This window comes from Chrysochloris asiatica, unplaced genomic scaffold, assembly GCF_000296735.1.
Source record: "Chrysochloris asiatica unplaced genomic scaffold, ChrAsi1.0 scaffold00003, whole genome shotgun sequence".
Lineage (NCBI taxonomy): Eukaryota > Metazoa > Chordata > Mammalia > Afrosoricida > Chrysochloridae > Chrysochloris > Chrysochloris asiatica.
The window spans coordinates 26,093,291-26,107,159 of NW_006408521.1; the positions used below are offsets into that span (position 1 = coordinate 26,093,291).

The 13,869-nt window shown below is 43.3% G+C and overlaps 1 protein-coding gene and 1 pseudogene across 1 annotated transcript in view; one reads left to right on the plus strand and one right to left on the minus strand.

Annotated features, from left to right (window-relative positions):
- LOC102822363 overlaps positions 1-1,468 on the minus strand; it is an 8,835-nt pseudogene extending 7,367 nt beyond the window's left edge.
- Positions 1-13,869, plus strand: part of ENTPD7 (ectonucleoside triphosphate diphosphohydrolase 7) — a 67,249-nt gene that overhangs the window by 50,706 nt on the left and 2,674 nt on the right. Inside the window, exons 9-11 of the mRNA XM_006831239.1 lie at positions 2,416-2,582; positions 5,382-5,706; positions 11,495-11,580. Of these exons, the coding sequence (XP_006831302.1) occupies positions 2,416-2,582; positions 5,382-5,706; positions 11,495-11,580 (578 nt within the window). The remainder of the gene's footprint in view (positions 1-2,415; positions 2,583-5,381; positions 5,707-11,494; positions 11,581-13,869) is intronic.

The following is a 13,869-nucleotide window of genomic DNA, read 5'->3' on the forward strand; positions in this document are numbered from 1 at the left end:
TAAAGGAGTTCCTCTTCATCTTCCTCTAGTGTTTTAATTTCTTGTTCAGGAAGGGACACTGTCAGCTGAAACTTGGGGTCATGGTTGGACTCATGTACATTTTCGGTGGTGTCTGGATCCTTGTGAGAATCCTTGGCGGCCGCCTTGGGACACAGTGGCAGTGACAGCTGGGGCAGCAGCTCCACTGGTGGGTGTGGTCGTCACTGACTCCGTGGCCTCTTAACGGCTGGTTGTCGCTCCTTCCCTCTGCATCTGATGCTGGCACCTCCCGCCCACCTGCTTTTTTTTTTTAAGGAAAATAATTTTGGTGTCAGTAGGAGAAAGAAACATGTCAGGGAGTCTAAAGACCTTTTGTGATAGTTTGGGTGAGAAACCATGAGGGGCTGAGCTAGACAATGTTAATGAAAATGAAAGGAGAAGAATTGATTTCAGGGAATATTTTAGAGCAAAACCCAATGATTGATTGTGGTGATGTGGCCAGGGGTCTTGTGGGTTCAGCCTTGGTAACCGGAAGGTGAAAGCCCAGTCACTGAGGATGCACCGCTGGGAAAGGGCAGACCCGTGTGGTCCACAAGGTTTGAGTGACAGCTGCTCTCTGACCTTCCTGCTCTCACCATCAGTTTGGCATCTGTTGAGTTTGCTCACTGAATATAGGTGGCAGTGTATCAAGCAGAATGGATGGAATTGTAGGGTTGACACAGAAGTCTGTGCTAGAGTTAATAAGTTTTAGGAACTAGATTATGAGATTTTTTTAGTCTGTATTTGTTAATATATATTCAGTGGAGTCCTGATGTGGTGCTATAGAATAAGCACTGGACTACAAGGTCGGTTTGATCTTCAAAGTCAGTAATTCAAACCCACCAGCTCCTCGGAAGCCCTATACAGGTTCGCTATGAGTTGGCACCGACTCAACAGCACTTAACAACAGGTGAAATGAAGACGTGGTTCTGATACTAAGGAATAGGGATTTAAAGTCTTAAACAAGTGATTTTCTTGTATGTATAGATTGTATGGCATTGTAGGTTAAACACTGCTAACCACAAAATTGACTGTTCAAACCCGCCAGCCACTCCTCAGAAACCCTATACAGGGTCACTATGAGTCAGAATTGATGCAACAGCTAGTAACAATAACAAATGCCTAATGTCCTTTGTTGTGCAATCCAATGGTTTCTAGTATATTTATAAGTGTGCAACCACCACTGTCATATTCCAGAATATTTGCATCAATCCCTAAAGAAACCTCCAACCCAATACTGGTCACTGTCCCCCTCTTCCCATCCCCTAGCAACCACGAGTATACTTTCTGTCTCTGGATTTGCCTATTCTGGGCATTTCAGAGCAGTAGAATCACAATATGTGGCCTTCTGTGTTTGACTTCTTTCATTTAGCAAAATGTTACGAATGTTCATCTGTTGTGTAGCACATAGCAGTACTTGATTCCTTTTTATGGCGGAATAATATTCCATTGTATGGCTAGGCCACGTTTTCTTTATTCACTTATCAGTTGATGGACATTTGGATTGTTTCTACTCTTGGGTTCTTGTGAACAATTCTGCTATCAACATTTTTTTTGTTGTAGATACATTTTTTGTATAGACATACGTTTCCAGTTTTTTTGTTTGTATACCTAGAAGAGGAATGGTTGGATACAATAACATTTTCATAGAATAAAAATAAATGCATTTTAAATAATAATACACATGTTGCAGCAACACATGTAAAAAAAAAATGATACATTAAGTATATTAGAAGACTTGCCACTGGAGGGGACAGGAATGGGTATAATGCTGAAAGGGAATAAATAAATACAAAAAAGGCCTTTGCCTTGATAATGTGTTATAAATTGAGGAAGATGATCGATTCAATCTCTATACCTGAGATCCAAAAAAAAAAAAAAGGAAATAAAGAAAAACTAGAGAGTTTTTTCATTGGAAGTACAATAAAATTGAACTTTCCCAATTCTCAAATGTGTAGCAAGGAATCCTAGGGCCTCTTGAATATTTTTGGGAAAGGCCATAGGATAGATTTCATAATACTAAAAATTCCTTAAATTTATTTTTACTAAAGGATTTTTTTTTTCTTATTATAAAAAGAATATATTCCCATTGTGGGGAACTGGAAAATACAGACCCATACATGCAAGACACTGACACATCTGTGTAATTCTCTTCCAGTGTAGCTACAGAGAGCGCCTTACTCGTGTGGTATTTCAACTCTAGTTTCTGGTTTGTTCATTTTTGTTCAGTCTTGTCAGTGTATGTCTTTGTTTAAAGTAACAGTATGAGGATGGGTAAATGCTACAAGGTACTTCAAAGAGCAGTCATAGCAAATGAAGCCTGGTCTAAGCGAACAAGGTGGCTTTCTAGCAGACAACCAGAACTAAAATGCCCTTTTCCTTTATGCATTGTGTTAGGAAGAAGCTGCCAAGATCCTGCTGGCTGAATTCAACCTGGGCTGTGATGCCCAACACACCGAACATGTGTACAGGGTCTATGTCACGACCTTTTTGGGTTTTGGTGGCAACTTTGCCCGGCAGCGCTATGAAGACCTTGTGCTGAATGAAACGCTTCACAAAAACAGGTACATTTGATGTGGGGCCTGATGTAAAATAGAATGGGTCAGTCTGCACGTATTAGTAGAAAAAAAGAATCACATCCTGTAGGATAAGCACTGGACTGCTAACCACAAGTCGGTTCTGACCCATAGTGACCCTGTAAGGGTTTCTGAGGAGTGGCTAGTGAATTTGAACTACTGACCTGGTTCAAACCCACCAGCTTTTCCTCGGAAACTCTATACAGGGTTGCTCTGAGTTGGAACTGACTTAACGCCACTTTACAACAACAACAACACCAACACTAAGATAGAAGGCTCCTAAGTGGCACCAGCAGTTTGTACTTGACCACTAACCTGAAGGTTGGTGGTTCAAAGATACCCAGTGGGTCTTAGGAAGAAAGACCTGGTGATGTGCTTCTGTAAAGATTCCAGCTGTCGTATTCCAAGGCACATGGGAATGCCATGCGTTGGAATCTGCTTTTTGCTAAGATAGGTGGGCTTTGCTTCCTCCTTCTTTCTGACCACCGCTGCCGTTGGGGTAGCACCCCTTTGAACACCCTCTGTTAGCAGTCCCTTGGATCTGGGCGAGGGTGAACTCTGTTCATTGTTGTTACGAGGCATTAAAGTACAGCTGCTGATTGTGACCATCTCTGGGTCTGTCCCCCCAGCTCTGTACGTTTGTGGGTGCAACCTCATGCAGGGGGTGCTCTCTTCAGCATGGGATAATTGCAGTTCATTAATTTTCTCATTTAAAAATGAGAAGGCTCATGGAGATCCAACCAATTCCTTGTACTCAGAAGTACACAAGACACTTGTTGAATCGCAGTGAAGTTGCATCTTATATGGGAGTAAGATTCCATGTTGTTGTTGTTTTTAAGTGCAGCTGAGTCAATTCCGACTCGTAGCGACCCTGTATAGGGTTTCGAAGGAGCCACTGGTGGGTTTGAACTGCTGACCTTGTGGTTTGCAGTCCAGTGCTGATCCTCCAGTGCCACACTGGAAGTCCCAGATTCTATAGTACACATGAAAGAGAAGAAGCATGTGTAGTCAAAATTAAGGAGACCTGATGGTGTTTGGTTGGTAACTAAAAGGTCTGTGGTTCAAACCCACCAGCTGCTCCATGGTAGAAAGATGCTGTGGTAAAGATTCCAGCCTTGGGAATAATGTGGAGCGGCTCTCCTCAGTCTTGCAAGGTAGCTATGAGTTGGACTCAAAGCCATTGGTGCTTAAAATGAACCTTTAACATGGTCTTCGATAAGCCCAGCATGACCAGCTTTCTCTAACACAGGACGGATCACTGATTCTTCACCTGAGTACCAAATCAAGTGTTTAGATCCTGACGTACGAAAAGTGGATTTTTTTTTTTTTTGAAGGCTTTGCGCATGAAAGGAAAAACATAATAGACTGTAAAGTTCTTTCCCACAATAAAATGACTTACTCCTATTAATAAGAAACACTAGCTTGACTTGAAAGTCCCAGTGTCGTCCATTCATAATCACTGCAGTGTAGCAATCCGCTGTCTTATATTTAAGCATATGTTGAGGGAAACATTCTTTATAAATCTTTGGTAGTTGTGCTATGTTTTCATTAGCCACCACTAAGAGTTCAGGGTCCTTTGAGAGAATCCAGGTGTCCTGGACAAACTGATGAATGCATGAAAATCACGCAGCGTGTCTGAATTCTTAAATCCTTGCAAACATTGCTGGAGTTCTGGAGCTCAGATGTCTCCTGCTGGCACTCGGACATTTGAAGAACATTTGTCGTGAAAGTTCCACACCACTTTGTTTTCTTCCTTCATTAGCTGCTGTGCTTCTTTTTCCATTTTCCTGCTTTGCTTTCTGCGACACTCATATTCTCTGCCAGGCCACACCTTCTCCCCATGCGTTGGTGGTATTTGGGGCCAGGTATCCATGTCACCTGGTTCAGGAGCTCAGTGAATAAAAGGCATCTCTTTTGTAGTTGCTGAGCTGCTAGAGAAACCTCGGCTACTATCTGGAAGCCAAAATGTAATGGTCATCTCGTCTAAATAATGATTTTCTGAGTTTTCCTCATAGTTGGTGTCATGCCCGTAAAATAGTTGCAGTTGTTTTCAGGCGTTTTATTATGGTGCCGTACCCACCTCTTTAGTCTTTACGTTTGTGGGTGCACCTTCATCCCAGGGAGTGCTCTCTTCAGCATCCGTCTGCATAGAGACCAATGAGCAGGCAGCTCTAGTTGGCGGAGTTGTTAGGTCTCCACTTGCTGTCCTTCCTTGGCCAGATCTCTGCATAGTAACTAACCTCTTTAGGGATGAGAAGACTATCACTAGGCAGACAGATAGCTGGAACCGTGGGCACCAAAGCCTGCTGTCCCTGCCTATTCACCCAACGGGGGCTTGAACTCGGTCCTCGCACTGCTTGTTCTCCGTTAAAGCCAGGTGTTCTGTCACCACCATGGAGAACACCCCTCTTGAGGAAGCGCCTCCCCGCTTTGCCTCCTCCCAGTTTTGTTTTACCTACTAGACCCACGGTCAGCACGATGAGATCCTGGCCCTTGTCAGAGACGTGTAGGAATGGAGACCAGCAGAGGCATGCCTCCAGTTACACTGCAGAATATATTCATTGACTCCAAGTTGAGCAGCTTTGATCATTGCCGCTTTTCTCTCTTCCTTTGGCCAAGTTGGATTTGCTTAAGTTCAACGTGCATGAGGTGTAACTGCGCTGTAAAGCTTCAGCCCTAGTTCTGGGGATGCCTTCTTGAAAAACAATAGCAAGAGAGCTGTGAAGCAGATTGTGTGTCTTCGACTAGGTTAACTACAGTGATGGCATGTTTGTATCATTGTGACAGGTTGCTGGGCCACAAGACGGGTCTGAGTCCTGAAAACCCATTTCTAGATCCTTGCCTGCCCGTGGGACTCACGGATGTGGTAGAGAGAAACAGCCAGGTGCTGCACGTCCGAGGAAAAGGAGACTGGGTGACCTGTGGGGCCATGCTGAGTCCCCTGCTGGCTCGCTCCAACACTAGCCAGGCCTCCCTAAACGGCATCTACCAGTCACCCATCAACTTCAACAACAGCGAGTTCTATGGTTTCTCTGAGTTCTTTTACTGCACAGAGGATGTGTTACGCATCGGTGGCCGTTACCATGGCCCAACATTTGCCAGGGCTGCTCAGGTGAGTTCTTAGGAATATGGGTCACTCGTGAGGGTCGCTTATTGGCAGAGGGCTTCAGATGATCTGACTTGGTTCCTTATAGGACCCCTGGGAGCCCTCCTTTTATAAGCGGTGAAATGAACGTAGAGGTATTCGGGAAGCCACTCCGCCTACTTTGCTCTCTGCTGACTTAGGTTGAGGTTCCCACGGCTGGCCTATCTCTCACGTTCCACCAGCTCTAAGATTGCTGTGCGGCCAGTGGTTTTCCCTTCACCTTTCCCCCCAAAAAAATCTTGTCTAGTATTTATGGTAAAACATGTCATCGCCAGTGATTTCCCACCCCCATGTGTGTTTCCAGTTGCAGTATGTTTCTGGAGAGAGGACACATGGGTGGGCAAGTCTAGGTGGAGTGATGTGGAGTTGCTTGGAATGTTGGAAGGATGTTGAGAAAATGAATGGCGATAGAAACAGTGTTCACATTTAAGATAGAGAATGATTTAAATCTTACTCTGAGTAAATACAGGATTGGGAGGCTTATCTAGGCAGGTCAGGGTTTAGCCAGCTTTCTATAGTTAGTTCCCTGCTGTCATTTGCATGCATGTCTCTGATTGGTCGTGTATCTCCCAGATCTAGCCCTTCCTTTAAAGAAAATTGTGGGAAGAATATGCCCTCCTTGTATTTAAATTTTCTGCTTCTTAACAAGTCTGAAGGCTTCTCTTGGTGTAAGTAAGACTTCCTATGGAATAGGATCTACAGTATGTCTCCTGTTCTGTTCAGGCTACAAAGGTGGTGGTGGTTGGTAAGTGCCGTCGAGTCAGTTTTTTACCTATTATGACTCTGAATAGGGTTTCCAAGGAGCAGCTGGTGAGCTTGAACCACTGACTTTGTGGTGCAAACTGACCTTGCAGTCTAGTGCATTAACCCACAGCGCCACACCAGGACTCCACATAAGCTCTTTTCCTCACAGCCTCCTCACATTCCCTTGCCTTTACATGGCTTGATGGTCCATTACCCCCCATGTTTGTTCTCATCTCAGAAATTTTGCTTAATTTTACTCTCTTGAATAAGGATCCCTGGTAGCGTACTGGATTATGAACTGGGCTGCTAACCACAAGGTCAGTAGTTCAAATCTACCAGTCACTCGACAGGAGAAAAATGCCGTTTTCTGCTCCTGTAAAGATTTACAGCCTCAGAAACCTTATACAGGGTTGCTATAAGTTGGAACCAATTTCATGGCACACCACCACCATTCCCCTGAATATCACAAGGCTCAAGTTGTTGTTGTTGTTGTTGTTGTTGTTAGATGGCATCGAGTCGGTACTGACTCATAGTGACCTTATGCACAGCAGAACGAAACACCGCCTGATCCTGGGCCAACCTCACTACTGTTGCCACGCTTCAGTCTATCGATACTGCCACTTAGGCAGTCCATCTTGTTGGGTATCTTCCTCTCTTTCTCTGTTCCTACACCTCACCAAACATGATATCCTTCTCCAGTGACTGTTCCCTCCTGATATATGTCCAAAGTATGAGAGACGAAGTTTGGCCATCTTGGCCTCCAAGGAGCATTCTGGCTGCACTTTTTCCAACACAGATCTGTTGGTTCTTTGGCAGCCCATGGCACTTTCAATATTCTCCTCCAACACCATAATTCAAAAGCATCAATTCTTCTACAGTTTTCCTTATTCACTGTCCAGCTTTCGCATCCATATGAGGTTATTGAAAATACCACGGCTTGGGTCAGGCGCACCTTAGTCTTTAAGCTGACATCTTTGCTCTTCAACACTTTAAAAAGGTCTTGTGCAGCAGATTTGCCTAATGCAATACATCGTTTGATTTCTTGACTGCTGCTTCCATGAGTGTTGATAGTTGATCCAAGAATGAAGTCCTTGACAACTTCAATCTCTTCTACGTTGATAAGAATGTTGTTTGTTGGTCCAGTGGTGAGGATTTTTGTTTTCTTTACATTGAGATGTAATCCATACCGAAGGTTGTGGTCTTTGATCTTCATCAGTAAATATTTTAAGTCCTCTTCACTTTCAGCAAGCAAGTTGTATCATCTGCATATAACAGGTTGTTAATGAGTCTTCCTCCAATCCTGATGCCACGTTTTTCTTCATAGAACCCAGCTTCTTGGATGATTTGCTCAGCATACAGGTTGAATAAGTATGGTGAAAGAATACAACCTTGTCGCACACCTTTCTTAATTTTAAAACATTCAGTGTTCCCATATTCTGTTTGAACAACTGCCTCTTGGTCCAGGTACAGATTCCTCATGAGCACAATTAAGTATTAAGGAATACTCATACTTCGCATTGTTGTCCATAGCTTGTCATGATCCACACAATCGAAAGCCTTTACGTAGTCAGTAAAGCACAGGTAAACATCTTTCTGATATTCTCTGCTTTCAGCCAAGATCCATCGGACATCAACAATGATATCCCTCATTCCACAGCCTCTTCTAAATCTGGCTTGAACCTCTCTGGAAGTTCTCTGTCAACGTATGCTTGCAGCTTTTTCTGTATTACCTTTAGTAAAACTTTACTTGCATGGGATACCAAAGAGATTGTCCAATGATTTACGAATTCTGTTGGGGGGTCACCTCTCTTTGGAATGGTCACAGATATGGATCTCTTCCAATCAGTTGGCCAGATAGTTGTCTTCCAAATTTCTTGGCATAGCTGAGTGAGTGCCTCCTTTGCTGCCTCACTTTCTTGAAAGATTTCAATTTTCATTCCATCAATTCCTGATGCCTTGTTCTTTGCCAATTCCTTCAGTGCACCTTGGACTTCCTTCTTCAGTATCATTGGCTCTTGATCACATGCTACCTCTTGAAACGGTTGAACATGAACCATTTCCTTTTGGTAAAGTGACTCTGTGTATTCCTTCCATCCTTTCTTGATGCTTTCTGCATCATTCAGTAATTTGCCCAGAGAATCTTCCAATAAGTTGAGGCTTGAATTTTACTTCAGTTCCCTCAGCTTGAGAAATGCTGAGCCTGTGCTTCCATTTTGGCTTTCTGATTCCAGATCTTTGCACATTTTGTTGTAATATTTGGCTTTATCTTCTTGAGCTGATCTTTGAAATTTTTCTGTTCAGCTCTTGAACCTCCTCATTTCTTCCATTTGCTTTAGCATTTCGATGCTGGGGAGCAAGTTTCAGAATCTCTTCAGACATCCATTTTGACCTTTTCTTTCTTGTCTTAATGACTTTTTACTTTCTTCGTGTATGATGTTCTTGATGTCATCCCACAACTCTTCTGGTCTTTAGTGTTTAATGTATCTTTAGTGTTTAATCTGTTCTTCAGATGATCTCCAAATTCAGGTGGGATGTATTCAAGGTCATATTTTGGCTCTCGTGGACTTGTTTTCATTTTCTGCAGCTTCCATTTGAATTTGCCTATTAGTAATTGATGGTCTGTTTCACAGTCTGCCCTTGGCCTTGTTTTGACTGATGAGATGGAGCTTTTCCATCATCTCTTTCCACAGATGTAGTCAGATTCCATCTGGAGAGGTCCATGTGTATAGTCGTCTCTTATGCTGTCTAAAGAAGGTATTTGAAATGAACAAATCATTGATTTTGCAGAATTCTATCATGCGATCTCTAGCATCATTTCTATCACCAAGGCCATCTTTTCCAACTACTGATCCTTCCTCTTTGCCCCCAACCTTTGCAGTAATGATCAAGTTATTAGTGACTTAATATTTCTCTTTCCCCAATAATAGAGATTTACTTTTTAACTCGGACTTTTTGGAAGCAATACTGTAGCCTGCTTTTTCCTATCTGTAGTCCCTTGGTGACATCATCCAGCCTTATGACTGTAAGTGCCATCTACTTGCTAATGGGGTGTCCTGATGTGGCTGTAGGATACACGCAGGACTGAAAGGTCGGTTTGAACCAGAAGGTCATGGTTCAAACTGGCCAGTTGCTCCTTGGAAACCCTATATTGGGTCACTATGAGTTGAAACCAATTCGATGGCACATAACAACAACATATGCTAATGGGTCATAACTCTATTTCTAGCCTAGGCATTTCCCCCAAACTCTAGACTTACATAATCAGTGGCTGATTCATCATTTCTTCTTGGATATCTAAAAGGCACCTCAGAATTTAACATCCTAAAACTGAGTTCCTGAGCTGTGCCTTCTTCCTCCTCACCCCAAATTGCCCCTCCCTGAGTCTCCCCCTATCTCAGTAAATGAGTATTCCATCTTTTAACTGTTTGAGCCACAAGACTAGGTATTGTCCTTCCTTGGTTCCACACTAGCTCTTCCACAAACATCAATCCTTCAGGAATTCCTCTTGGCTCCACCTTTTACGTACATAGTGGGTTTGATCCTTTCTCCTTACCCCCACCTACTAATTTCGTCACTTTGGGTGATCACAGTAGCCCCAGATGGTCTCTGCTTTGCCCTTGCCCTCCTTCAGTCTATCCGTCATATGGTAGCTGGAGTGATCTTTTAAAAAATCAGGTATATCATATCATGTTCCTATGTCCAGGACCCTCAAATGTCCCCTACCTCTCTCAGAAAAGAAACCAAAGTCCTCACCCTGGCTCATCAGCTCTGTGTGCTCTGGCCCTGCTCTTGCTCAGCCTCATCCCCTCTGCTCCAGCCAAAGCAGCCTCCACGCTGCTCCTCCATCCCAAGGCCACTCCTGCCTCAGGACCTTTGTGACGTTTTCTACTTAGAATGCTCTTTCCTCAGGTAGCCACGTGGTTATGTTCCTTCACTTTCTTGACTTGGACTCAGAAACCATCTTCCCAGTGATGCCTTCCCAGGCCTCCCTACCAAAATTGCAACCCTCCCCAATATTACTGACTTAATTCTTTCCGAATATTGATGCCCTCGGAGCTGCTGTGTGTAGGAGTATGTGTGTGTTTGTTTGTTTAAATCTCTGTCCCACCATAAGAATGTAAGCTTTATGAGGGCAGGGACTTATGACTGTTTTAGTCACTTCTGGATCGCTGGTACCTAGAATGCCCACCAAAACAGTAAATATTAGCTGAATGGATGAACAAGCCAAAAGGAATCACTTCTTGATGTGAATTCCAACATGGAGGCCGACCGGTGATCAGGTTTGTCGTTTCTGTCTTCACTGCTGGTGTTGAGAATCTGCACACCAGAGCACACACCGGTCCAGCTGTTTCTACAGGCACAAGGCCCGTGGCTCTGCTTGTATCCCTCACCACTGTGCAGCTGGGGAAAGCCGCCTTTCCTGAGGTGCTCCTCCCTCATGAACTTGAATTCGCCTCCCCTGAAGTTTGCTACCTCATCTTTTGAGTTGCTACTATCAGTTTGATCCCAGATAGATAGATCTTAGAGGAGCACAGGAGTAGGTTTTGACCGCTAGGCCCCATTTACTTTGTGTCAAGCTTAGATAGAGTAGAAGGAAGCTCTCTTATGTTCTAATTCCCAGCCCCAGTTCTCAGGAGTCACACCAGGCTGCATTTGCATACTGAGTGTGGTATCTATGGGAATGTTGTTGTTGAATGCTGTCAAGTCAGTTTTGACTCATAGTGACTCTGTATAGGACTTTCAAGGAACAGTTGGTGGGTTTGAGCCACCAACCTTGCAGTTAGTGGTCCAATGCTGATTCTACAGTGCCACACCAGGACTCAATAGAAAAGGGGCATCCTCAGGTCACTTCTGTCTGGACTTGCCTTGCGCAGACCTAGCACAGTGCCTGGTGAACAAAGGAACCATTTCTGTTCTCCGTTGTCAGCTGTAGAAACAGGCCAGCTGTGAGTGTGGGAGATTTTTCATTTAAGTCTCATCTTGTGTTGGGCCATTTCTCTGACTGTTCCAGGATTACTGTGGCATGGCTTGGCCGGTACTAACTCAGAGGTTCAAGAATGGCCTCTTCTCATCACACGCGGACGAGCATCGCCTCAAGTAAGTAACTTCCTTCTCCCCACAGAGAATGTGGCCTTAGCATGTTGGCAGCAGGCTGTCATGAAGAGAGCCAGCGAGACACTGTGGTACAGGTGGCATTTTACGTTGAATGAGTTTGATTCTTTCAGGATTGGATGTTCTGAGGGACACTAGGGACTAAACCAGTGAGCCTGTCTTACTGAAGCTAGGGGAGACCAGGGGTTTCCAAAAGTAAAAAGTAACTACTGCCTTTGGAAAGAGAGTTCTCTACAAGTGGTTTCAAATAAAAAATGATAGCTTTTTTTTATTTTTTTAAAGATTTTTATTAACATATCAAGCCCACAGAAAAGCAGAAGAGTAATATAAACCCTGTATACCTATCACCTAGCTTCAACAGATGTCAACATTTTGTCAATTTGATTGTATGCGTCCACCCATTGTAAATGTTTTCATTTAAAAGATGTAAAACATGCTGGTTTTGGTGCCGTGGCGTCAGTTCCAACCCTTAGCGACTTTAAAAACCACAGACTGAAACCCTGCCTGGTCCTTCCCCAGCCTCACAGTTGCTGCTACACTTGAGCCCATTGATGCTGCCATCGTGCCAGTCCATCTCATTAGGGATCTCCCTCTTTTTCATTGACCCTCTGTTTTAACAAGCATGATGTCCTTCTCCAGGGACTGGTTCCTCCTGATAATGTATCTGAAGTGTGAGAGGCAAAGTCTGGCCATTTTTGGCTTCTAAAGATCATTCTGGTTGTATTTCCAAACAGATTTGTTGGTTCTTCTGGCAGTTCATGGTGCATTGATACTCTCCTCCAACACCATAACTCAAATGCATCAATTCTTCTGTGGTCTTTCTTATTCATTGTCCAACTTTCAAATGTATATGTTGTTGATTAAGTACCATTGAATTGGTTCCAACCCATAGCGACCCTATTTAGGACTTCGGAGGAGCAGCTGGTGAGCTTGAACCACTGACTTTGCCATTCAAACCAATTTTGCAGTCCAGTGCATTAACCCATGGTGTCACACCAGAACTCCACGTGTATATGAAAATATCATTAGGTCTTTGCTCCTGAACACTTTAAGGAGGTCTCATGCAGCCTGTCTGCCTAATGCAAATGAATGCCTAATGCATAAAAACAGAAGAGCATAATAAACTGTCGTGTACTTGTCCCTCAGCTTCACTCTGACAATTAGCAACTCCTCGTCAATCCTGTTTTCTCTTTTCAGATTTAGTCTCTATTTTGTTGTTGTTGAGAATCTATCTACACAGCGGAATATGCATCAATTAACAATTCCTACGTGACATGGATTACGTTATTTTGAGTTGTGCAACCATCCTCAGCCTCCTTTTCCTAATTGTCCTTCCCTCGTGGACATAAACTCACTACCCCTTGAGGTTCCTGTTGTCACTTTGATTTCGTATCAGTAGTTCTTAAAAGAGCACAATGCTCAAGGCACATAATGCTTTACTAATAAAGTGAAATTATTATATGGTTTATGACTTCAGGGGATATTTTTGTTTAAGATTTGTAATGATGACCTCAGTTTCGAGGGTACATCCAGCCTCAAGGGCTCCAGAATTTTAGGTCACAGCCAATCTTATCTATTTTCCCACCTACCACTCACTGTTAGATGAGCACTGGACTGCTGACCTCAAGGTTGGCAGTTCAAACCCACCAGCCACTCTTTGGAAATCCAATGAGTTATAAGCTACTTGATGGCACTTAACACATCCCCTTTGGTGGCTCAGTAGTTAAAGCACATGGCTACTAACCAAAAGGTCAGTGGTTCAAATCCACCATCTGGGAGAAAGAGATGGTAATCTACTTCTGAAAAGATTTATAATCTTAGAAACTGTATGAAGGAGTTCTATCCTATCCTATACGGTCATTATGAGTTGGAATCAATTCAGTGGCATTACCCCTTCTTTTTCTGTAACTGGATTATTTTGAACAAATTCCAGATGTTATATGATTACATTTGTAGCTATTTCAGCATGGTTCCTGAAGATCAGAACTCTTTAAAAAAATAAAAATAAAATAAATAAGGATTGTTCTTCACTTCTGTGGTAAAGACGACATAAAGTAGATACTCAAATCTGGCTCCACCTAGCGGTGAGGAAGTTGAAAGACAGTTCAGGTTTGGATTATGCTGTGGAGATACAGGAATACCCGATGGCTAATGTGCTTGATTAACAGAAAGCTTCCCGATGTCTAATGCGCTTGATTAACAGAAAGTTTCCCGATGGCTAATGCGCTTGGTTAACAGAAAGCTTCCCGATGGCTAATGCGCTTGGTTAACAGA